This window comes from Eubalaena glacialis, chromosome 5 (genome assembly GCF_028564815.1).
Source record: "Eubalaena glacialis isolate mEubGla1 chromosome 5, mEubGla1.1.hap2.+ XY, whole genome shotgun sequence".
In the NCBI taxonomy this organism is placed as follows: Eukaryota; Metazoa; Chordata; class Mammalia; order Artiodactyla; family Balaenidae; genus Eubalaena; species Eubalaena glacialis.
The window spans coordinates 1,462,773-1,487,935 of NC_083720.1; the positions used below are offsets into that span (position 1 = coordinate 1,462,773).

A 25,163-nucleotide genomic window follows, 5' to 3' on the forward strand; every position below is an offset into this window, starting at 1 on the left:
ACAAACTTCTCATTTAGATTTTGTTTTAATTTTAATAAGCTTGGGCTGGACAGGAAGTGACGGAACCTGGGTTCAACCCCAGTCAACATGACTCAAGTCTCCGCTCGTAACCTCTGGGATGTACGTTCTCTCTATAGCAACGGTAACATGCAAATGGGGGAAATCTTTCACTTACAATAGAGAAAAGTTACACTCAGGATTAATTTAACATGAAAAGCACAAGGCACTCAATGATGGAAACTTAAAATCTTATAAAATGGCATAAAGCATGATCTATACAAACGGAAAAACATAGCACTGAGATATGAACAAAATATTTAATTCTCCTAAATATAAATTTAATGCAGGGACTTGCCTGGTGGTCCAGTGGCTAAGACTCCATGCTCCCAATGCAGGGGGCCTGGGTTCGATCCCTGGTCAGGGAACTAAATCCCACATGCCGCAACTAAGAGTTCGCGTGTCACAACCAAAGACCCCGCATACCACAACTAAAAGATCCTGCACGCAGCAATGAAGATCCCGTGTGCCACAACTAAGACCCAGCACAGCCAAATAAATAAATAAATATTTTTTTTTAATTAATGTAATTCTCATCAGAGACCCTACAGGGTTCTTTTAATTGAAAAAAAAAAATAATTTCAAAGTACATATGAAATATTAAATGTCTGAAAATAGAGAAGGAAGGTAAGGTTTTTTTTTGGCTGCACCATGCAGCATGCAGGATCTTAGTTCCCTGACCAGGGATCGAACCTGTGCCCACTGCATTGGGAACGTGGAGTCTTAGCCACTGGACCACCAGGCAGGTCCCAGAAAGGTAAGTTTTTTAAAAAAATAAAAGAAGACTTGCTTTGCCAGATTATCAGAACATACTATAAAGGCACTGTAATCAAATCCACAAGGTATTTGAATAGGAATAGACAAAAAGATCTCTAAAACAGAGTAGACAGTCCAGAAACTGACCCCAGGACTTATGAGAATTGAATATACAACGAAGATGGTATTTTAATGCAGTAGAGAAGGATAGATTAATGAATAGGGATAGTACAACTAGCACCACTTCTGAAAGAAAATAATACATTGGGAAAACTATTTGGGACAAAAAAGACAAAGGGTTAATATTTTTATTATACAAGTTACACTGACCAAAAAAGAAACAATTCAATGGAAAAGTGAGCAAAAGATAGGGAGAGGCAACACACAAAATGGCAAATCCAAAAAGCAAACAAACATGATGTAATACTCAAACTCACTAGTAGTCAGGGAAACACAAACTAAATATAATTGGAGATGGAGGAGAAGAGGTAGTCTCACTCATTGCTGGTAAAATTGTGAATGGTTAGGATCTTTTTGGAAAGCACAGTGTCAACACTTATTAAAATTAAAAATACACACATCACTCTCAGGAGTTGGGAAGAAAAGGACGAACCCAAAGGGAGGAAAGATGGGCCTCTGAGATGCTACCAATGTTGTTTCTTGATCTGGGCGAAGGTTATACGGGTGTTCAGTTTGTGAAATTTTGAACTATAATCTTAGGATAGTTGTGCTGTGTGTGTGTGTGTGTGTTGTAACCTCAATAAAAACAAAGAGATATAAATATATAAATCATCTAACCAAACCACCTCACTCCTGGCTATCTGTTTCATAGAAATATGTGCAACAGTAAATAGGTTTAAAGCAAAACATTTATGACAGTATTGCTTTATGGCAAAGGACTGAAAACAAAGCAGATACCAATCAAGAGGGCAGTCGATGAATACATTATGTAACATCCACACCATGAAGCACAGAGCCATTGAAAAGAATGAGCTGTATTAGTTGACTTGAAGATGCAGAGATCTGTGAAAATATGATCCCATTTTTTAAAACAATGACCAAATCTCCCCATTTATGTACATGAGTATGTTATACCCATACACTGGCACAGGTCTGGTCCCTGGGAGGCTGACCCTGAGATGAAGGCTTGCGTTCAGAAAGGTTTTGGGGCAGCGCTCTCAGGATCAACGTCTGTAGGGGAGTGAGGAGGGAGGACTGGTCCAAGATGCGGCCGCTACAAAGGCCTGCTCTGGACCTGGCATGGTCCTGTATAGTTGTCCCCCACAGGGTCAAGGGAGCTGAGCCTTTATTCCCCAGCACCCACCAGTCACTACCTGGTTGCTCCTGGGAAAGGGGCGTGCCCTTGGGCAAAGAAGCTCTTTGCAGCTAAGGCAACCATCAGGAGGGGCTGTGTGGTGAGCAGCAGCTGGGGTGATGAATGGGGGGCTCGGGGCACCCACAGCGTTCACTACAGTCCTGCCTACGGTTCACTACACTGTGCAGCTCAGATATGTTCTGGGAGCAGCTCCTTCGGGACTCTGCCGGGCCTCTTCCTGAGGGAACTTAAAAGGAAGGTTAATGGGGTGAACTGCCTGTCCTTGTCCTGCAGCTGGTCTCAAAGCTGCAAATGCTATTCACCTCCCTCTACTACCCATTCTGAGGTCCCCTCACCCTGGCTTGGCATCCCTGCTGGTCTAGGTAGCTTGCCTGATCGTGACCCAAACCCTCATCCCTGAGGGGTGTAAGTCCCTGGTCACCATGCCCTTCTCAGGCCATGGCCACTGCATTTACCAGCAAATTTGGTCAGAGGACCAAGAGGTGTCCAATCACATCACTTGGGTGCCACGTAGATGCTTTCCTGCCCCATTACGTAACGGCAGCCCTGACCTCTGGTGAACAGGAGGTCACCCCTAGCATTGCCTGCCAGTCTCTTGGAGTACGGAACTTGAAATGACTGTGCAGCAGCTATAGCTTGAAATCGAACAGTACTCTTCCTTTGCCCCTGGTGGGTTTCCCCTGGGGAGTCAAGACTAAACCTGCAGAACCCAGAGGTGTCGGGAGAGAGAAACACAAATTTATTGGGAGGGGCGTTGGGAGTGATGGTAAGCAGGGCCACTCCCACTGCCACCTTTTGGTTCCCAGAGCCCTTAATTATCTATACTGGGGACACTGCATCCTGCAATGGTCACTGATGTACAGTGTATACTGCAGCCTGGAGGTCACCCGAGCTCAGCCTGCTACCCACCACTCCACCAGTCTGTTGGGCTGGCATTTCTGGGTGTGTGGCTGTGATGGAACCTGTGGGTCCCACGATCATGTGCCCACTGCAGCTCCTTTGCTGTAAAGTGGGTCTCTATATCCAGGGCGATGCTATGCAGGATTCTGTGTCAGTGGATCAAATGCTCTGTGAGACTTGTATTACGGAGCTCACTGAGGCCCTGCGTATGGGAAAGGCAAACCCGTGCCTGGAATACGTGTGCATTCCAGTCAAGACGAATCACGGCACCTTTGGGGGCACAAGGGGTCCAGTATTGCCAACTAGCCCCCAAGTGACTGTTCTCAAAGTTCAGTACTATTGGGGCCCCAGAGTTCAGTGTGTCACTGGAAATTCAACAGAGGCAACAGCGAGATCGGCCCTGGTGAGCGGGAGCGCCACGCTGTTGGGCACACACGTAGCCTCCGCCCCAACCCCATGGTCACTCCATTAAAGAGCCCAAGTTGCCCGCACAGGGACAACAGATGACAGAGGCTGGTGGACGTCACCTGCCCAGGTCATTCCAGTTTTGTTCCTTCCTTCGACACTGCCGCAGGTAGATGCTCCCTGCGTCTGCTATTATTGTAATCTTCAGTTTTCTTTACTTCTTGTCAGCTAATCCCATTACTAGTTAATAATGCTTTAAACTTTCCCTGTTCCAATGACTATAGGGTTTCTGTTCCCTGACCAGCCCATGTCTCATCCACCCCCTTAACAGGCCCTGGTACCTCTTGGCCAGGTTATGTAGTGACTTAATGGCCAAAAGAGGAGGTGGCAGTTCCTGAGGGAGGATGTGTTATTTCTCAAGATAGAACCCTCTTGCACTGTCTTCAAGCTGGGGGACTGGCGGGTAGAGAGAAGGGGGCTGGCCTTTAACAGAGAGGAGTAGCTACTTCTGCAGGTCCCAGAGGTACCTGGGATTCAAGACTCGAATGCACCAATCGAGACGTCCCCATCCTGCATCTCAGGGTCAGGTCCCTCTTCCTGGTCAAGGCCCTGACCTTGAGGTAGAACACCCGCCAGGGCTGAGCATCCAACCTCCTCTGGAGCTCTACCAGCCTTACTAGGCTGGGGGGCCTGTGACTGCAGGTGGTCTCTTCACAGGCTAGCAGGTGAGCCCTCTGGCTATCACATTTACCCTTTAATTGCTAATTAACCACCCTTGGCCTTTGTCTTTTTCCAAAGGACCCAGCCGCAGCCACCAATGCCATTCTCTTCCATTGCCCTATTCTTTTCAAATACATAGTATTGCCCAGCAGCTTGCACAGCTGCTTGCACTGGTATGCCAGACCAGCCACCCCTAGCAAAAGCTTTAACTGCACGGCTGCCATCCGTATTTCACCTACAACTTGTGATGAAGTCATCAGTGCCAGCCCGCCTAAGGGTGACCAAACTCCAAAGTGCCACGTCTGCTTTCTCAGACCACTACTGACACCAGCCGCACAGATCAAGTTCCCTGGGGACCAGACTGAGCTCTTTCTGCAAATGTTGACTTGGGGGCGCTCCTGGGGAGCAGAAGGACGGAGGGAGTGGAAGCTCAAATGTGACACACTTGCAGCAAAGCCCTCAGCCAATCCCATCCCAGGAGGCGGAGGTCTGGGTGGCACAACATAGCCACACACACACAAGCTATAATTACTACCATGGAAACAAAAACATCAAAGGCATACGCTAAGTTGTTAACATGGGGAAGCAATAAGGGGAGAGGTTTCAACAAAGAAAAAGCCTGAACTAAGAAAACAAGGTACATATAAACCCTTTCACTGTGTGTGTGTATGTGTGTGTGTGTAAGAATATGTAAAAAAAAAAAAATGTTTTTAAAATAAATTTATTTATTTATTTTTGGCTGCTTTGGGTCTCCATTGCTGCGCGTGGGTTTTCTCTAGTTGCAGCGAGCGGGGGCTACTCTTTGTTGCAGTGCACGGGCTTCTCACTGTGGTGGCTTCTCTTGTTGTGGAGCACAGGCTCCAGGCGTGCGGGCTTCAGTAGTTGTGGCACGCGGGCTCAGGAGTTGTGGCTCGCGGGCTCTAGAGCGCAGGCTCAGTAGTTGCAGCACACGGGTTTAGTTGCTCCGCGGCATGTGGGATCTTCCCGGACCAGGGCTTGAACCCATGTCCCCTGCATTGGCAGGTGGATTCTTAACCACTGCGCCACCATAGAAGTCTCCCGCCCAGAATTTTTTTTTTAATGTGGGACTATGGACTTTGTTTTTGGTTTTTCTACTTAAAAAAAAAAAAAAAACACAAAACTTTTTCTGAAGTAGTACAAACAAAAAAAGACCCCCCAAAATGTTGAGGAAAATACAACATAAATAGTGAAATAGTAAAGTCCTTCATATATGTTTTATATGTCTGTAGAAAGCTCTTACAAATCGGTAAGAGCTGAATTCAAAGATCAACCCACCTGTGGCAGCATCAAAGATGAGACCACCTTTGCCTGCCTTCAAAAAGCTCAAAACATACCAAGAGTTAAAGCATTATGCAAATAACCCAAAACTACATCACAGGAAATTCTCTAAACTGAGTTGCAAATGAATCAAACGCAGTTTACTTCCAATAAGGCATTCTGGTAATGAAGTATCATTTGAGCAGAACTTTGTAAAATGCTATGATTTCACCACTCAGAGTCGTGTACGGAGAGAAAGAAAAGGTAAATAGAGGATGAAGCCAGGAAACGACGCGTGTTTGGAAGTTAGAGTCAAATCTGAACGGGAACTAATCCCTTGTCGGTTGCATCATTTGCAAACATTTTCTCCCATTCTGTGGGTTGCCTTTTTGTTTTGTTTGTGGCTTCCTTTGCTGTGCAAAAGCTCTTGAGTTTAATTAGGTCCCATTTGTTTATTTTTGTTTTTATTTCCATTACTCTGGGAGAAGGATCAGAAAAGATATTGCCATAGTTTATGTCAAAGAGTGCCCTGCCTATGTTTTCCTCTAAGTTTTATAGTATCTAGTCTTACATTTAGATCTTTAATCCACTTTGAGTTTATTTTTGTGTATGGTGTTAAAGAATATTCTAGTTTCATCCTTTTACATGTAGCTGTCCAGTTTTCCCAGCACCATCTATTGAAGACACTATCTATCTTTTCTCCATTGTATAGTCTTGCCTCCTTTGTCATAGATTAATTGACCACAGGCACATGGGTTTATTTCTGGGCCTTCTATCCTGTTCCTTTGATCTATATTTCTGTTTTTGTACCAGTACCATGCTGTTTTGATGACTGTAGTTCTGTAGCATAGTCTGAAGTCAGGGAGCCTGATTCCTCCAGCTGCGTTTTTCTTTCTCAAGATTGCTTTGGCTATTCAGGGTCTTTTGTGTCTCCATACGACTTTTAAGATTTTTTGATCTAGTTCTGTGAAAAATGCCATTGGTAATTTGAGAGGGATTGCATCGAGTCTGTAGATTGCCTTGGGTACCAGGGGGTAAGGGTGGTGGGGGGAGAGATAGATTGGGAGTTTGGGATTGACGTGTACACACTGCTGTATTTAAAACAGATAACCAAAAAGGACCTGCTGTAAAATTAATTAATTAAAAAAATCTGAATGGGGCATAAAGAGAGGGAAAGTGATGGGACATTAAGACTTAGAGGGCAGGCAAGGGCCAGGCTGCCCTGTAGGAACACATGGGGAGGTTTCTACAGATAAATTCTGCAGAGAGCAAGGACAAGAGCTGAGCTAATCCCAGCGACAGTGCAAAGGCAGGAGCAAAGTGGCAATAAATTGATGGCAAACAGCAATTAGGAAACTTCTGGAAATTTTCAAGTGAGAAGGAACGAAGGCTTGAATTACAGCCGTGGGAATTGGAATCCAACACCTGGCAGGGTTTGCTAAGTGACTGGACATAAGGATTTTATGTTTATTTGATAGAAATAAAAATGTTTATCCACATTATTCTTGACCAGAATGAATATAATCAAAATAAATCTATTTTGTCATTTAGCTTTATGTTATCTGTCCTTGAAATTGCAAAGATTTCCACTAGATGGTGGGAATAAAGACACACTTCACATTAATGAATTGGATTTTGACAAATATTTACCTTGAGGAGCCTTACACCTGTATTAATTTGTAATGTCTGGGCTTCCCTGGTGGCGCAGTGGTTAAGAATCCGCCTGCCAATGCAGGGGACATGGGTTCGAGCCCTGGTCTGGAAAGATCCGACATGCCATGGAGCAACTAAGCCCGTGCGTCACAACTACTGAGCCTGTGCTCTAGAGCCCATGGGCCACAACTACTGAGCCCACACGCCACAACTACTGAAGCCCGTGTGCCTAGAGCCCATGCTCCACAACAAGAGAAGCCCCTGCTCACCACAACTAGAGAAAGTCCACGTGCGGCAACGAAGACCCAATGCAGCCAAAAATTAAATAAATAAATAAATAAAATAAAATAAATGGCCCTTTAAAAAAAATATGTAATGTCTGTAAAACTATTCTTATTTTACTAGAAAAAAACCATATTCACCCCTAAGCTCTATTAAGTTAAAAACAATTTTGGATAAATGTGTACTAGAAAACGTTACTTGATTTCTATAGGTACTTAGGCAAAATACAGAGATGTAGTCTAATAAACATGTGCTTAATCAAATGCATAATGTTCTACATAGCACCAGGCCAGCTGACAGCCTTGAAATCACCATGAAACATCTTCCTCCCCCAGTATTTCCCAAAGACTTTCAGTGGCATTACTGAACACTAAAATGACAATGTAAATTCAAGTCAGATGAACCCAATTCTGAATCTAGTTTAAAGGTGTAAGAGCTAAGGTAAAAAGCTAAGCCACAGTCACAAAAGACCCGCCCATACAATGGTTTAAACCACAAAAGTTTTTTTCTCTCTCTTGTTCTGAGGTGAGCGGTCTCAGCTGGTGGAGCAGCTGTTTCATGAAGTCACTCTGGACCCGGGGTCCCTCCAGCACGTTGGTCCACAGTCTTCTAGGACACTGTTATCATTTGCCGGTTGGAAAGGAGTCGTTTCAGGTTCCAACTGGATGGAAGGAAAGAGGCCAGCTGGGAAGCAAGTCAGGTGTCTTCAGGACTGCCCTGGCAACAGCACACCCTGCTGACAGGAACCTGCCACTTGGCCACACCTGGCTGCAAGGACACTGAGCCACGTCATCTGCTGTCATGCCTCCGAGGAGGATGGATGGACTCCGGTGTGGCGGACAAGTGATCTCTGCCAAAAAGGCCTTTGGAGCAATGTAAAACGCCCTCATATGGTTAGGAAGTGGCAAGTGGCTGCCATAAAAGTCAGCATAATGGTTACCTTTGAGCAGGAAGAGTTTTGAGAAGGAAATTTTGAGATATTGGCAATGTACGTGGTAGTTACATGATGTCCTCTTTATATTAACTCATTAAGCTGTATTTTAAGTTTTTGCATCTTTTTTTCACAGCAAAGGGTTTTTAAATAAAGACCAACCTTGCTGCAAGAAGATACACACTGTCCAATCCTTACTGGGTGTGTATACCTCAGTCAGTCTAGCAGATCAGAAAATTAGATTCCAAAGTGACATATAACATTGTTTGGTTTTACTTAATACATTTTTTTAAAATTTTTATTTATTTATTTATTTATTTATTTATTTATTTATGGCTGTGCTGGGTCGTTTCTGTGCGAGGGCTTTCTCCAGTTGCAGCAAGTGGGGGCCACTCTTCATCGCGGTGCGTGGGCCTCGCACTATCGCGGCCTCTCTTGTTGTGGAGCACAGGCTCCAGACGCGCAGGCTCAGCAATTGTGGCTCACGGGCCTAGTCGCTCCGCGGCATGTGGGATCTTCCCAGACCAGGGCTCGAACCCATGTCCCCTGCATTGGCAGGCAGATTCTCAACCACTGCGCCACCAGGGAAGCCCCTACTTAATACATTTTTGTAAAAGCAAGTATTTGTAGTTTATTTCCATTGATTTCTGAGTTCAATTTCGCTATTTATCTAGTATGAAATGGGTTTCAGAAATATAATGCTGATCTACGGTTTTATTTATAAGAGAAGGATTTGACATAACAGCTCAGCATGTGACAAGAGTCCGGGAATCAATTCAGGTTCAGCGTCATTCATTCACCAACAACCCGCCAGCAATCCAACTTTAACTCAGATTTATATGAAATAAGAATAAACTGGTGGGACTGTGTGTCAGACAGACTCTCAGGTGGTTCCATGACCCCTGCCTTCTAGTATTCATGCCCTTGTGTAACCCCTTGAGTGTGGGTGGGACTTACTTCTACCCAAAAGAATACAGCAACAGTGACAGAACGTGACTACCTTACATAAGAATGTAATGTCAGTCTTGCCAGGGACACTCTCTTGCCAGCTTTGAAAAAGCAAGCTGCAATAATGTAAAGCTGCCTATGGAAAGAATCACGTGGAAACGAACTGAGGGTGGCTTCTAGCCAACCATCACCAAGAACCAAGACCCTCAGTCCAAGAGCCTACAAGGGGCTGAACTCTGCCCACAACCATGTGAGCTTACAAGCAAATGCTTCCCATTTCGAGCCTCAGATGAGCCCCCAGCCCTGACTGGCACCTGCACTGCAGCCCTGCAGAGAACCCAGCTAAGCTGTGCCCAGGCTCCTGACCCACAGCAACTATGAGGTAACAAATGTGTGTTGTTTTAACTCACTAAGTTCATAGTAAGAGTGTGACACAGGAACAGATATAATCTTTGTGAAAATTCCACTCTTTTTCCAAATCCACGAACACTTGACAGACAATACCTTATCTTCTCAATAAATTTATGAAAACTAGGATTTTAACAGGGTATTTTAAGAGCATGAGAAGACAGTTCATGACAGGGGCTGATTGCCATACATTTTTCTCAACAGAGACTCACATTACTGCTTCCAGAGGCATTTTATTATTTTATCAGTTTTTGAAGGTAAGCATATTTCGAACTCTGTCAAGTGCACACTGCTCTTTTATTTTGGAAAGCAAGTATACAGAATAAAGGAGAAGGCTCTTTGATTTTTCTAAAATTAATTAATTTATTTCTTTATTTTTGGCTGTGTTGGGTCTTCGTTGCTGCACGCGGGCTTTCTCTAGTTGTGGCGAGCGGGGGCTACTCTTCGTTGCGGTGCGCGGGTTTCTCATTGCAGTGGCTTCTCTTGTTGCAGAGCACAAGCTCTAGGCACGCGGGCTTCAATAGTTGTGGCACGTGTGCTCAGCAGTTGTGGCACATGGGCTTAGTTGCTCTGCGGCATGTGGGATCTTCCCAGACCAGGGATCGAACCCATGTCCCCTGCATTGGCAGGCAGATTCTTAACCACTGTGCCACTAGGGAAGTCCCGGCTCTTTGATGTTTGATGTTAACTTTACTACTTCCCCCAGCACCAACATTCCCCCTAAAACACTATCAATTGCTAGGTATGTAGTCCATACCCCAAAATTCTTACTCTTCATTACTGACTTCCACAACAAGGACAACAGATGCCTGAATATGAATAGACTGAAATGTTAAGCGTTACTGTATCTTAATCGACAAACTGCATTTGTAACAGCTTTTGCACTATTTGTTAATACTTCTCAATTATTTCATCTCAATATAATTAATTATATCTCACTCATAACCTACTCTGTAGAAGAGAAAAACAAATTATTGGTCCAGACTTACAATTTAAAATAAAAACTGCTTTGCTAGTAAAACAAACAAAAAAAAACACCTGGTATTCCAACTATTTCAGTCACACTTGTGAGCATATGTCACTGCTTTTACTATTGTATCATATGTCATAAACATATGTACACAGGTCCACTGATCTTTGTCACGTAACAGTTTATACATCTCTACAGCGGTATAATACACATACTGTCAACAACACTTCTCCTGTCCACCACAAATACGCAAATACAGGTTCAATCACCTGAGAGCTAAGGGTTTAGAAACGGGCACTATGAAAGAGCCCATCTCTTTTGAAGTTACTTAAACAGCTGATCCAGATTCTAAGGGAATGTTTGGCAGAAATGCCTGAAACAACGAAGAGAGTGTCACATTTTCAAAGCAGTAAGGGCTAAGAGAATATAAAATTTAGTGAGCAGAAGCTCAGTCATCACTGAATGAGAGTAAAACAAGGGGAAGCTGGACTGTTTGTAGGCAGGAACTTCCCTACACAGTAAAAAGTTCTATAGAAAAACTCTGCTACATTTCGTTTTGTGAAAATTAATAAGGACAAGGCTCACTAAAATGGAGTTGGGAGGCCAGAAGGGGGAGCTCTCATGCAGTACCACTCAAAGTCAGCAAGAGGAAGAATCAACAGGAAAGAATCATCAATTACAGGTCCCCACAGGAAAAGATGTACAGGGCATCTCCTACAAGAAATCTACTTCCCCAGCAACTCAGCCAGAATCCATCACCACTCTGAACTCTCACTTTTCTCCAATGGACTGTGATTCAAAACAACCCCTGCCAACAACCACCTTTTTCTCTGTAAAATAATGTTCCTCTCCTTTGTTAGACTTGCCTTTGGCCTTTGTATAGCATGCTTGTCCCAAATTCCAGTTCTCTGCTATTCTCGAGTAAACCCATTTTTGCTGGTAAAATTAACTGTTTCATTTTTAAGGTCAATGATTTTCAAAACTTAGTCTTAAGAATAATTAAGACTCAAGGTAACAAAAAATATGAAGGTTCATAAAAATTACTCACTCTTTTCACTCTCTCTCCAATCCTTAGACTCCACTAAATCACCTGAATGCATAGCAGACATAATCTTCTGAGCAACACTGGAGAGTGGTATCTTACAGAGGTCAAAGCCTACAAATGCCTCGTAATTTTCCATATTCATAAAATCCTAAACATAAGATAAACATAATACCCATATATTAATCTTGAGACTTCAAAATAAGAAAAAGTCATGTAAAAATTTTTATGTAGAGACATTCATAAAAATTACTATATTCACCACTACAGGAAATAGGTATTAATTGTCCCCGTAATACAGATAAGATAGTAAGAAGAAAGTGAAACATTTAGAGGCTCAACTGGGTATTATGGTAAATAGACAACAAAGTAAAGAACGTATCTCCAATCTTGAAGCAAGCAATCTACTCAAATATTTCCTCCTTCCTGAGGTTTGAAACAAATGGCTATTATAATCTTCAAACATACAGATCTAGTAACATAAAAATTATTTTTAACTGACTTGGGTTATTATGACAGACACATAACCTGACATCCTTTCACTTGCACTGCTGGGCTGTACTGGCCTCCTGGGCTGAGCAGGTGAAGGTCTAGAAGGGACAGTACAAATCGAGTAGCTGGTAATACATCTAATGTATTTGGCACTAATCTAAACAGAATTTGCTATTTCATGGACCAGAAAACCAGGTGACATTTTCCCACATTACTGGAGAGGAGAAAAATTTCAAGTAAATTCTCAATTCCAAGGTAGGGCAGAGGGAAAAACAGGAACAAACAAAGGTCACCTGTGAGGAGTTAATAACAAAATCTCAGGCAAAACTTATTGCTACAAATTTTTCAAGCATATTAACATCTACTTAACAAATACAAATTTTGAAAAATGTACAAATACAATAATTAGCAAAACATATTTGTTCAAAATTGTCAAGGCCCATATGTCACCTAAGCATACCCATTTTTTGATGGTTACAGCTAAAAAACTCCATAAAGATCACCTAAAATGTGAAGTTTTTAGACAGGCATTCCACATTACAAGCAGGTAATACATTTTTGGAGCAGTAATATTTCTTGAAGGTAGTGTCTAAATCTTCTCTTTTCTCCATAAAGCTTACTTAGTATGTAACAGAGGTCACATATAAACCTGGCACTCAAGAATCATTTGATGTAATAACTGATAAATAAGCTACTTCAAATTATTTTACCTCAACTCTTAAAATAATTTCTAATTGTCCAAATACTACACTTGTATCCCAACCAATAGAATCCAACACTTAGGTATTTTCACTCCTAAGAAATTGATTAAAATAGTGTTATACATCATCTGAGCAACCACTTCTATGGAATTTTGAAATTTCATTTGAAAGTCACTCATTATATGTAAGTCAGACTGAAGTCAAAGCACTGCTGACATCTGTCCTGCAGAAATGTTGAATCCCTAGGACCCAACCACTAAAATGAGCAATGGCCAATGGAGACTTGACATTCTTTGTGGTACAAGCAGGAACATTAAAATAGTCTCAAAGTCTACAGCAGGGAATTATGGGTGAATACAGTTTGAGTGGCAGAGTTTTACTTCATAGACAAATATGAGGGGACTTAACTATTCCATTTATTAAGGTCTACAGCTTTAACAATGCTGATTCAAAGTCCTACAAATATTTAAAATATTTAACAGCAGAAATTTCTATCTCTAAAAAAATAAAATGAGAGATACAATTAACCCTGTAAAAAATATTTGCATTATATAATAATGCTTTTTCCCTGTAACTTAAAAGTTACCAGGAGTAAGTGCCACCAAGCAAATGTTCAAGTCATAAAAAGCACTGGTACTTTGAACAAACATATAACAAACCAAATTGATATAATACTTGAATTCATTAAACGAAATGTTCCATTGACCTCGAATTTAAAATTTTCAGTGTTTATTAGCTATATGCTCCTCCTAATATATAAAACATTAAAACACAGCACGTGCAGTAAATATTTCATTTTCAATCTTCAAGACCAACAGCCTTAATCTTTGACTGGTTTTCTAAATTCTCCACAATATCTTTCAGATAATCTTCATCTTTTAAAAAATATACATATAATTCTCTTTCCATTTGATGCAGTTTATTAGATGCCAAAATTTTTCTTTTTGTCTTCACATCAGCAAGAATATCAGTAAGAAGATGATTTAGCTTATTTAGTTGAGATTCAACTTGATGAAACCGCTCCATTAACTCCTAAAAGGAAAATAATAATGCTTTTAATTCAAGAGCTCTATTCATACTACCAATTATAAATTTAAAATGTAATTTACATAAGAAGAATCTAAATGATATAATGATTATTCCCACAATCTCAACAATAAATGAACCTCAATTAAAAATCCATAGCAGGGGGTACACTTCCCTGGTGGTCCAGTGGTTAAGACCCCGAGCTTCCACTGCAGGGGGCGGGGGTTCCATCCCTGGTCAGGGAATTAAGATCCCACATGCCGCGGGCCCCGGGCAAAAAAAAAAAAATCCATAGCAGGATTAATAAAAAGTCTATGTATTGATAAGATCCATTGCAACAACTTCCTATAGGCAATTTTAAGTGATTCAAAGCAAACTTCTACTCCCTGAAGAGTACTTGATATGTAAACTGTTCTGCATATTCATACATTCAACAAATATTACTGAATGCCCACCACGCACCAAGCACTGTTTTAAGAGTCTACAAATAGAAGAATGAACACCATTTCCTTCATGGAACTTACATTCTGCTTAAGTAATGTTTTAGCCTAAGCTGTTTACTCTAGACATCACAGGTACTGAGAAAACCTTGAAATGAAGCAATTACCAATATAAAAGAATTACCTTAACAAAAATCTCATTTTTCTTTTTTCACATTGTTACAGAAGATGGAACTGTATGTGACATTCAACAATCCTGACTTACCATGTAATTCTTCTCAAAAACCTAGACATGTTGGACCCTTCACATTTAATAATTGAAATTCCTCACTTCTTAACATTAAAAGCAGTTTATTAACAAGTTTCCATGGCTTTCTAGTCATGTATTCTACTCCTATAATTTTTCAGCCAGTATTACCAAAGAGGTTCTCAGAAAATCTGTAGCTGTAACTACACCTCAACCTTCCACAGCCTCTCAGCATGGTCCACAGCATGGTAATCACCTGGGGGAGTTTGTTAAGAATAGATTCCTGCACCTCATTCCACACTAAATCACTCTGCAACAGGGCCAGAAGCTACATTTCAACAGGCTCCTTGGTGATTCTAACGTACAAATTCATGAACAACAGCTTCACACCTGTCATAAAAGCCAGTTCCAGAGAGTATTTCTTAAACTAACTACATTAAAAAAAAAAAAAAAATCAAGTAATATCCACATTAAGCGGTCTCTCTTTGAGGAAAAACTCTGTAAACTTGAATACAATGAGAAACATCTCACCTTTAGTTTCAATATTAAAGATCTTAACAGTTACTTAAATAATACTCCTACAAATACTGAAAAATATTCAACTTCATTAATAAAAATGCAAGTTAAAATTCATATGGATGACACTTTATACCTCACTGGGATAGGGAAAAACATTAAATAATGATACCCAATGACATTATAGTGAAATCACCATATTTTAGTGATTCTAGGATGGAATCGTTCACATTTTAATATAACTGAAATCAACATGCACTGTACAATCAAGAGCATCATGTAACTGTTATTGACCAGACACTCATTAGAAGCACTTTATCACCAATATTTTATTTTTTGCCATGCCGCAAGGCTTGCAGGATCTTAGCTCTCCCAACCAGGGACTGAACCTGTGCCGCCTGAAGTGGAAACGCCGAGTCCTAACCACTGGACCGCCAAGGAATTCTCTCACCAATATATTTTTTAAATTTTTTATTGCGGTAAGAACACATAACATGAGATCTCCCCTCTTAAATTCAGGAGGACAATATGGTATTGTTAACTACAGGCACAATGTTGTATAGCAGATTGCTAGAACTTGTTCATTTTGCATAACTGAAACTTTATACCTGTTGATCAACAACTTCCCATCCCTGGCAACCACCATTCTACTCTGTGCTTCTAATAAATCTATTTTAGATAGCTCACATAAGTGGAATCATGCACTATTTCTTCGTGACTGGCTTATTTCACTTAGCATAATCTCCTCAAGGTTCACCCATGTTGTGGCATTTTGCAGTTCTCTTTTTTTAAGGTTGAATAATATTCCATTGTCTGTGTATACTATATTTTCTTTATCCATTCCTCCATGATGGACTTTTAGGTTGTTTCCACAGCTTAGCTATTATGAGTAAGTGCTGCGATGAACATGCGAGTGCAGACATCTCTTTAATATCCTGTTTTCATTTCCTTTGGATATATACCCAGAAGTAGGATTACAGGATCATAACAGTAGTTCTATTTTTAAAATTTTTGAGGAAATTCCATACTGTTTTCCACAGCAGCTGCACCATTTTGCATGCCCACCAAAAATGAACAAGGGTTCCAACTTCCCCAAATCCTCACCAATCCTAGTCTTTTGGTTTTTGATAACAGTCATCCTAACAGGCGTAAGGTGTTATCTCACTGTGGTTCTGATTTGCATTTCCCTGATAATTAGATAATCGAACATCTACTCATAAACCTGTTGGCCATCTGTATGTCTTCTTTGGAGAAATGTCTATTCCAGTCCTTAGCCCATTTTAAAATCAGGTTATTAAGTTTTCTACTATCACCAACATTCTTGATGTATAATGTGGAAAAATATTAAAAGTACTTTGAGTGAAGAAATAACATAGAAGTGGACACTAAATGTGAAGCTTTAGAAACACCTTAACCATTTTAATTGGCTTTTTCCCTTTTAATGTATATTCAAAAGTGCTATGATAAAAACCTATGCCTACCCACACCTAAAAGGTATCTTCTAATAGGCATGAAATAAAAATTCTAAATAAGGAAGTACTGTGTCAGTTTAACTGAAAAAGTTTTTTCTTTCTTAGAAATTCATGTAATTATGGTGTATCATATGATAAGTGGTGTCTAGCAGACATTTAATAGTGCTGGTGGCATTGTAAGTAGGTACAACTCCTTTGAAAAGCAATATGGCAGTATCAAAGGCCAAAAAATAATGTGTATACCCAAGAAATCCAATAATTCTACTTCTAAGAGTTCATCCATATGAATGTATCAAAAAATAAAAAGGGAAAGTATCCAACAACAAAAAGCTATATACACAAGATATACATGATCTCCTTCAAGAGCAAACAAAAGAAAAAAATGAAGACTATCAAAATACCTGAAAATGGTGGACTGGTTACACAAATTATGACACAGTAATTAAATCAAGAGTATTATAAACATTAAAAATTAAAATCGTGTAGCATGGAAATGTTTATTTCATAATGCTAAGTATAAAGGAAGAACATGAAAGATACATTAAGTAAAGGAAAAAAGCATCCACCTTGCAAATACTAACCAAAAGAAAGATAGCATAGGAATATTAATATCAGACAAGAGACTATTAAGACAAAAAGCACAATACAGGGTCATTATATAATGCTCAATGGTTCAATTCACTGCAATTTAAGTCTACCAGAATAATTCACTGCGATTTTAAATTTGGATGTAACTTATAAAATAAACTCAAATATAAAGAAAAAAACGACAGAACTACAAGGAGAAATTTTCAAATCCACCATCATGGGATTTTTACATAATTGTTTAAAAGATCAAGAAGATAAAAATCACTAATAGGAGACTTTAAAAACTAATCACAAATATCACTTCACATCCATTAGGATGACTGTTATATATTTTTTAAAAAGGGAAAATAACAAGTGTAGGCGAGGACATGGAGAAACTGGAACCCTGGTGCGGTTGCTGTGGAAATGTTCGGCAGTTCCTCAGAAAGTTAAACACAGACTTACCACATGACTCAGCATCCATTCCTAGGTATGCACCCAAAAGGAATGAAAACAGGGACTCAAATTCTTGTACAACAATGTTCACAGCAGCATTATTCACAACAGCCAAAAGGTGTAAACAACCCAAGTGTCTATTAAACAGATGAACAGATAAAATGTGATGTATACACACGATGGAATACTCAGCCCCAAAAAGGAATAAAGTTCTCACACCTCATGCAATATGGATGATACTTAAGGACATTATGCTAAAATAAGCCAAACACAAAAGGACAAATATTATACAATTCTACCTACATTAAGTACCTAGAGTAGGCAAATTCATAGAGACAGAAACTGGAATAGAGTTACCAGGGATGGGGGAAAGGAGGAATGGGGAGTTAATATTTAACAGGCACAGAGATAGGCCCATTTGGGATGAGGAAAAAGTTCTGGAAAATGTATGGTGTCCTGGTTGCACGACACTGTGAATGTATTTAATGTCACTGAATTGCACACTTTAAAATGGTTAAAATTGTAAATTTTACATTTTGTGTATTTTACCACAGTAAAAAAAATTATTTAAAAAAACTAATCATAAGCCTTCTTATTTCAAGAAAAGTAAGCTAGTTACTCAGATCAATTCTTCCATAGGAAAAAATGTGAAAGGTGAAATGAAGTACTTAAAGAGTCAAACAAAACAAAAGCTTTCTAAAAGCAACAAAGAGATAACAAGACATTAAAAGAAACTACAAGTCCATAAAACAATGCAGATTGGTAAGGGAGCCCAGGAGGTGCTTTACTCAATTGCCAGTCTTGGAAAATAGGAATCCATGATTCCTGAGACTCACAAGATGAGTGGGAGAAAAATCAAAGTCCAAGGTCCACAGAAGGTGGGAAGTCAAACAGGAGAGACTCTCTTCATAATAAACTAAGGACTCAAAGGACACCAACAATCTTAAGATCAGGATGGCCAGAGGTAGAAGAGCCCTTGGTTAGAATTACAGCCCCAATAGGAATCACCTGGGTCCTCTGAAAACAGAGTTTGAACTCATTTATGGTTCAGAAGTGGTGGTGCCCAAAATATCTAACAAAACATACATGAAGGCAGAAGGCACTTAAGGATCCTTTATCTCATAATGTAAGAGGGTCCCTTCACCAGAAAGATACTGATTTTAAATTTGTATGCCTCAATAAATGGTGATGGGACAATTTGGTTATTCATAGGGAAAAAATAAAAATAAAATTAGAACTCTACCTCTCATGTCATACATAAAAATAAACTCCTGGTGGATTAAAGAACTGAACTTGAACAGCATAACTTTAAGATAAAGTAACGGGGACTATCATTATGATGTTAAGGGCAAATGTGCACAAGATATAAAAAAGGGCAAACCATAAGAGTGATAAATGACATGACATTAAAATCTCAAAAAAAAAAAAATAAGCCAAAAATAAACTAACAGGAAACAGTAAAAAGAAAAAAATAAGCCACAAATAGGGAGCAAATATACATAACACACATCACTGACAAAGGACTGGCATCTGAAATACATAAATAACTCCTACTGAAAGGGGGTTCAACCTCCCTAACCATCAGAGAAATGCAAATTACAAACTCAACGGGACGCTATTTTACATCTATACAGAGTGAGAGAAAATTATAAATCAGACAGTGCTATGTGATGAAAAGGATATGGATACATAGCATCTCTTAAACACCGCTGGTACAGTATGGTACAACCCTTTTAGAAATCAGTTTGATGTACACTGTAAAACTGAACCTGTTATCTAGCAATTCCACGCCTGTGTGAGGGGACAGCAAGTGATGTGTGAGAGTGTGTGTGTGTGTGTGTGTAGGCATGCATCTGTAAGACATGCAACAAGACTATACATAGCAGTATGATCTACAATGGCAAAAACTGGAAATAATCTAAATGTCTGTCAACAGAACAGATAATTGTGGGATTTCACATAAGAGAATACTAACTATACAAAAGAGAAAACTATAAATGAGCTATAGCTTTACAATTATCAACATGGATGACTCTCAAAATCATATTAACAAACAAGCAAGTTACTAAAGAATACATTAATACAACCTATATAAAGTTCAGAAACATACAAAACTAAATAACGCACGGTCTGTATTATAAATAAAAGAAAGCGAATGACAAAATTAAGCGTAGTAGCCCCTCCCTGAAGAAGAGGGGAATGCTATTAGGAGGAGCACTCTATTACTAAGTGTACACAGGATTTTAGAGATATAAGGGCAATCCTCTATTTACTAAGATAGGTGAAAAAAATACAGCGGTGATTTTATTTTTCTTAATTCTTAGCATAAACATTACATATCCTTCTACATCTGAAATATTTCAGAAATTTTTAAAATTCTGTGTACACTGATCAAAACTATCTGAAAAATATATTTAAATGTGAATAAAAATGAGATATGAAAATGTTATCATTAGGGCAATGGGATATGGAGTAATATTTTCCTCATGTTAACATTTTCTTTAGCAACTTCTACAATAAACACTATTTTTTAAAGTATTTTTAATTACTATGGCAAGCACCCACCTGATCACTAAGCAAAAGCTGATTTCCTCCTTGATACAAAGCATCACAAAGCATGTCCACATCATTATTTAGTTTGGACAGAAAGAAAGAATGCTCTTGAGCAGATACTGCTAACTGCTCTTGTACCAAAGAAACGTCCTGTTTTAATTTCTCAGCCACTTCTTCCAGGTTTCCATGGGTTATAAACAATTCTTTTTTCTTATTCTCTCCTTCTAAAAGTTGATAAAGCCTAAAATGCGAAGATTAAAAATTATAGAAAAAAATTCTCAAGTCAGTACAGTTTTCAAAATTATAATCCATTATATTGGGGCATCTTTGGGGAAAGCTAACAACCTATAAATATTAATCAAACAACTAAAAACATTCCAACTAAAATACTACCTCATTACAGAAATATGTATTCTAATTATTGTATCTGAATGCCCGGTTTTCCCATCTTCCAAGTTTTAGACAAAAAATTCTTTTTGACTTTAGCTGCCATTAACCTACTTCAAACAAACGTTTCAGAAATACCTCCCTAGAAAACAATTCTTTCACAGAACACAACTATGATGTAGTAGAAACAGCAATGAACTTGAAACAGAAGACCTAGATCTGAGTTCTGGCTGCCACGTAAGACCTAAGTCAAGTCAACCTCTGAGACTTAATTTTCACATCCTAATACCTACCTAATTTTAAAGGACTGTGGTAAACTTAAAAGAGAAAAACTGACAATATAAACAACGCAAAATGTTTTAAAAAGTAAACAGTAAAGAGCTACGTAAATAGTAATAGTAAACTTGCTACTCCAGTCATGTTCATATTTGCTTGACAAATTAAATTCCTAATGACCCATGAGGTCACTTTAACACTTCAAACATTAATGGCAGAAATATCCTACGAGACAAATGGAAAAATGTGAGGCAGCACCTTCTACATATTTATGACAAAAAGTGTCTGCTCTTTCTCCTAGAATTTTTAAAAAATGTATTATTTTAATTATTTTAACAAGTTGCAACAGGTTTCCTAAAACAGGTTCAAGCCTAACGCTAATTCTGTTCTTGTGGAATGTCACTACACAATTCCCGGGGGCACCATTTACACAGAATCATGAGGTCAATGCCACCTCTGAAAGTGTGCAGTGAGGCAGCCCTATCCATGCCCCTCATTTCATTAATAAGAACACAAAGTATTAGATGATTTTCTTCTAGTCTAGAAAAAAATCAGGAGTAGGATCCAGAGTTTTGAGTCCTTTGACTACTTTAGCCCTCCAATTTCAGTATCCCCATACCATCAATTGCTTAGACATCCAGAAAAGACTGGAAGCTAGCATTCATTCTTGCTGATTCACCTGACTAGACGCAAAAATGAAGTCTTCTCTCCTCTCTACTGCTGCCTTCTCCAAATGCAGTCAATTCTCTGCTCTGCAATACTTGCTATACACCCAGCTGTATTCAAACTTCCTGCTGTAAGTTAAACTCCTGCCCCAAATCTAAAAACATCTATCAATAAATAGCGCCTACACATGAATAAAGACCTTGTATTGTATATTTTCAATCCTCCAACCCATCCACCTCACCTCTAAACCAGCTACTTCCAGATTTAACATAAATGAAAAAGAGAGCAAGAAATTAAAAAGGAAAAAGAAACATATAAGAATATAACAGAGGGCTTCCCTGGTGGCGCAGTGGTTGGGAATCTGCCTGCCAATGCAGGGCACACGGGTTCGAGCCCTGGTCTGGGGGGATCCCACATGCCGCTGAGCGACTGGGCCCGTGAGCCGCAGCTGCTGAGCCTGCGCGTCTGGAGCCTGTGCTCCGCAACAAGAGAGGCCGCGATAATGAGAGGCCCGCGCGCCGCGATGAAGAGTGGCCCCCGCTTGCCGCAGCTGGGGGGAGCCCTCGCACAGAAACGGGGACCCAACACAGCCATAAATGAATAAATAAATAAATAAATAAAATTAAAAAAAAAAAAAAAAAAAAACTGGCCAAAAAAAAAAAAAAAAAAGGTTTAAAAAAAAAAAAAAAAAAAAAAAAAAGAATATAACAGAAAGGTGGAAGAAAAGAATACAAAGGCCAAAAATGGAGTGCAAAGAATTCTTTAAACGTCCACAATTTTAGTTCAAACTCTAGTATTTTACAAAAACGAATGGAAAAATAATTATTCACTAAATAAACAATGAAGCCTACCTATGAGTAGAATAATCCTTGGTATCAATGGTATTCCTTGGATTTATCTGCTGAGATACTGATGGGTCTGTCAGCATTTCTAATTGGTGGTGGAGCATCAAATTACTTTGACTAAGTTCTTGAACCAAGTTTTCAAGCTGACGATATATGTCCCAATGCCTTCTCAATTCAATTTCATATGATAGTTGTACAAGTTCAAATGATGCCTTTTGCTTTATCAACTGATTTAAAACTAACTCTTGTCTTGCTGTGTAATAGTCTTGTTTAGCAATCTGCAGATCGAAGTCTCCCTTTACAACTGGCATATTCAATAACTGGGCATTCTCTTTTACCACAGCAGGCAAAATTTTGTCTTTTATATGAGTGATTTGTTCTTCAAGTTTCAGAATCTCACTGTTCAAGCTAGAAATTTTAGCATCCAAAATATCTTTGCCAAGAGCCTACACAAAGAAAACAATTACATTTCAAACTGTTAAGTATAAAGTTGAAATAGTTTTAAAATTATTTTCACTTTCCATTTTAGGTTATCAGATAACATACTCACTAATAAAAACTTATTTCATATTAGCAGAAGCCAAAATCACAGTTTAAAAAAGAAAAGTGTAGGCTAAACCAAGGGTAAAGCCATTATGAATTGCTAACTTTTAATGCTATTACTACCATATAAAATACTAGACACAGTAATGGACATCTTGTCCAGACACAAAACAGACATCTTGTCATGTTTGTCTTAATAAAAATCACACTACTCACCGAATGCTAATGTATACTATTTAAGTTTTTCTTAAAATTAAAATAATCTCAGTAGCTATTCTCCCAGCCTGCCTGTTGATTTTAGCACTTCTACAGAATAACAGGACTTCACACATCATTCCAAAGTTTGTGTCAGTTATAGGTATTCAGCTTCAGAAAAGCTGATATTTTTACTCAACTATCTAGTGGTTACATTACCAAGAAAGCAAGCTTCCCAAGAGTGCAGATGGCTACCTATAATACATCTATACATTCTTAGAAAAGGATCAGGGTTTCAATCCACTGAACTGGATCTCTAACTTCATTAGCACCATCCTCTGGTCAGCGCAAACAAGGCAGAAAACCCGTAACACAGCAATAAGGCTCTTTACCCATTCATCATAGAAAAGGAAACGTCAGGGTCATCTGTATCTGACCCAACAAAGAATGCAAAAGTACTTTTGTTTAAAATGAACTAGATAATGTGGTCGGGTTATAATTACTATTTCTGCCCTCGGCTAATACGAAGATCTACTTGTACGAAACAACGACACAGGTCACAACTAAACACTAAACAAACAGAAAATAAGAGACTGTGATTCCTTACTATATCCCCCTTTCTAAAGACTGTACTATCAGTATTACTCCATTATCAACAACAATTTCAATATGAATCCAGTCTCATTTCTCATGTTTACCTTGCTAGTGAGGCTATGAAGATTCTCCTCTGCCCATTTTATACTTGACTTGAGGCTCAAATTTCTTGCTTTCAAGTGAATTAACTGATGTTGAGCACAAATATATGCCAGCTGCAGCCTAGCCATCTCTAGCCGTCTCTCCTCAAGAACTTCTTGATTATCACAAATAGAGGGTGCTTGTATATCTAAAAGTTGAAAATTTTCTTCGTTTGAACTTTCAACTACTTCATGTACACCTTGAAAGAACTGTTTTTTGGTATATAAGGTTAATGCTGCTGTGCTTTGCTCTTCTTGGCTTAGATATTTTTCCAATGAAAATTGAGATAAAAACACCAGTGGATTTGTCCCTTGACCCAAATTCAAATGTCTGAAGAACACCAGTAATTTTGCAACTCCATCGGTAAGAGTGTGGAGCTCATTACTGATCTTAGTACTGGTAGCATTTAGAATTCGTTGACTCTGCTTCAGCTTTTTATTGGCTGCTCCTTCTTTAGCATTTAACCTCAGAGATTTGTGGCTAGTTACCGAAGCCATCAACTGGCATTTATTACGTCGCTGAATTTTTAGGTTCTTTAATTTCTGCAGAGTTTGAACCTCATCCTCTAATTTCTCCAGCTCTTTGTCATTCAGGGTAGGTGTCTTCAAATCAGAAGTTTTACAGGTTTTAAGAACTTCATCCAACGCTGCTCCTTCTAGGATGGGCTTGCCTGATTTCTGAAGAATGCTAAAAGCTTCCAATTCCTCTTCAGATAATACGTTCTGTTCACTCACATTCCCACAAAACCACTTCAAAAATGATTCATTTTCAACAGTCTCAAACAACCAGTCAAAATCTTCCCCATTAAGAATATCAGCTTTGGGATAATCAATTTTTTTTAACGTTTCCACAAACTCCTTTCCACAACTCATGGTTTAACTACCCAAATTTTTTGTAACTGATAAGGCTTTATGGTGTTGATATTTAGAAAATGAATCCAAATACATACAAAACTAATTTTACGTTAAGTCCATAGAGAAGGGGGAAAGATATTTCTAGACTCTATAATAATTTCTCCTGGGGGGGGAAAAAAAAACAAGTGTTAGACCACAAATAGGGCGACTATATCTTTGAAAGGATGATACAGCTAAACATCACAAGATACAGTTGTAGCTGGAACGTCTGATGAAGATAAACAATTAGGGTATTACTTAGAACAATGCAACAGTAATGAAAACCTAATTAACAAGAAAATCCTATTTTTTCCAAAGATAACACGGTTTAAAGCACGCTGTATTTTACAGAGCAGCAGTTCAGTTTTTTATTCAAAATACATGGATGTAAATATGTCCACGCCATCACGCGGCTAAGCAGCCTCTTTTCCCTGTCCTTCCTGAGAAAATAGACATAAATATGGTAA

The 25,163-nt window shown here is 39.1% G+C and overlaps 2 protein-coding genes across 2 annotated transcripts in view; both read right to left on the reverse strand.

Moving 5' to 3' along the window:
* Nucleotides 1-25,163, reverse strand: part of POLN (DNA polymerase nu) — a 174,725-nt gene that overhangs the window by 148,598 nt on the left and 964 nt on the right. Inside the window, exon 3 of the mRNA XM_061191053.1 lies at nt 11,693-11,837. Coding sequence (XP_061047036.1) covers nt 11,693-11,831 — 139 coding nt within the window. The 5' untranslated portion in view covers nt 11,832-11,837. The remainder of the gene's footprint in view (nt 1-11,692; nt 11,838-25,163) is intronic.
* HAUS3 (HAUS augmin like complex subunit 3) lies at nt 13,414-24,762 on the reverse strand. The gene is made up of 4 exons (XM_061191879.1): nt 23,767-24,762; nt 22,337-22,776; nt 20,169-20,397; nt 13,414-13,911 (listed from the first exon to the last, which is right to left on the reverse strand). Exons 1-4 carry the CDS (start codon nt 24,673-24,675, stop codon nt 13,678-13,680), a joined length of 1,812 nt encoding a protein of 603 aa, XP_061047862.1. The 5' UTR covers nt 24,676-24,762; the 3' UTR covers nt 13,414-13,677.

Excerpts from the sequence above, each read along its gene's own strand:
- HAUS3 (XM_061191879.1), bottom strand. The coding sequence starts at position 24,675 with ATGAGTTGTGGAAAGGAGTTTGTGGAAACGTTAAAAAAAATTGATTAT. Across the intron at positions 22,777-23,766 it reads TTCATAGCCTCACTAGCAAG|GCTCTTGGCAAAGATATTTT; the intron begins GTAAACATGAGA and ends TTCTTTGTGTAG. Across the intron at positions 13,912-20,168 it reads AGCTTTTGCTTAGTGATCAG|GAGTTAATGGAGCGGTTTCA; the intron begins GTGGGTGCTTGC and ends TTTTCCTTTTAG.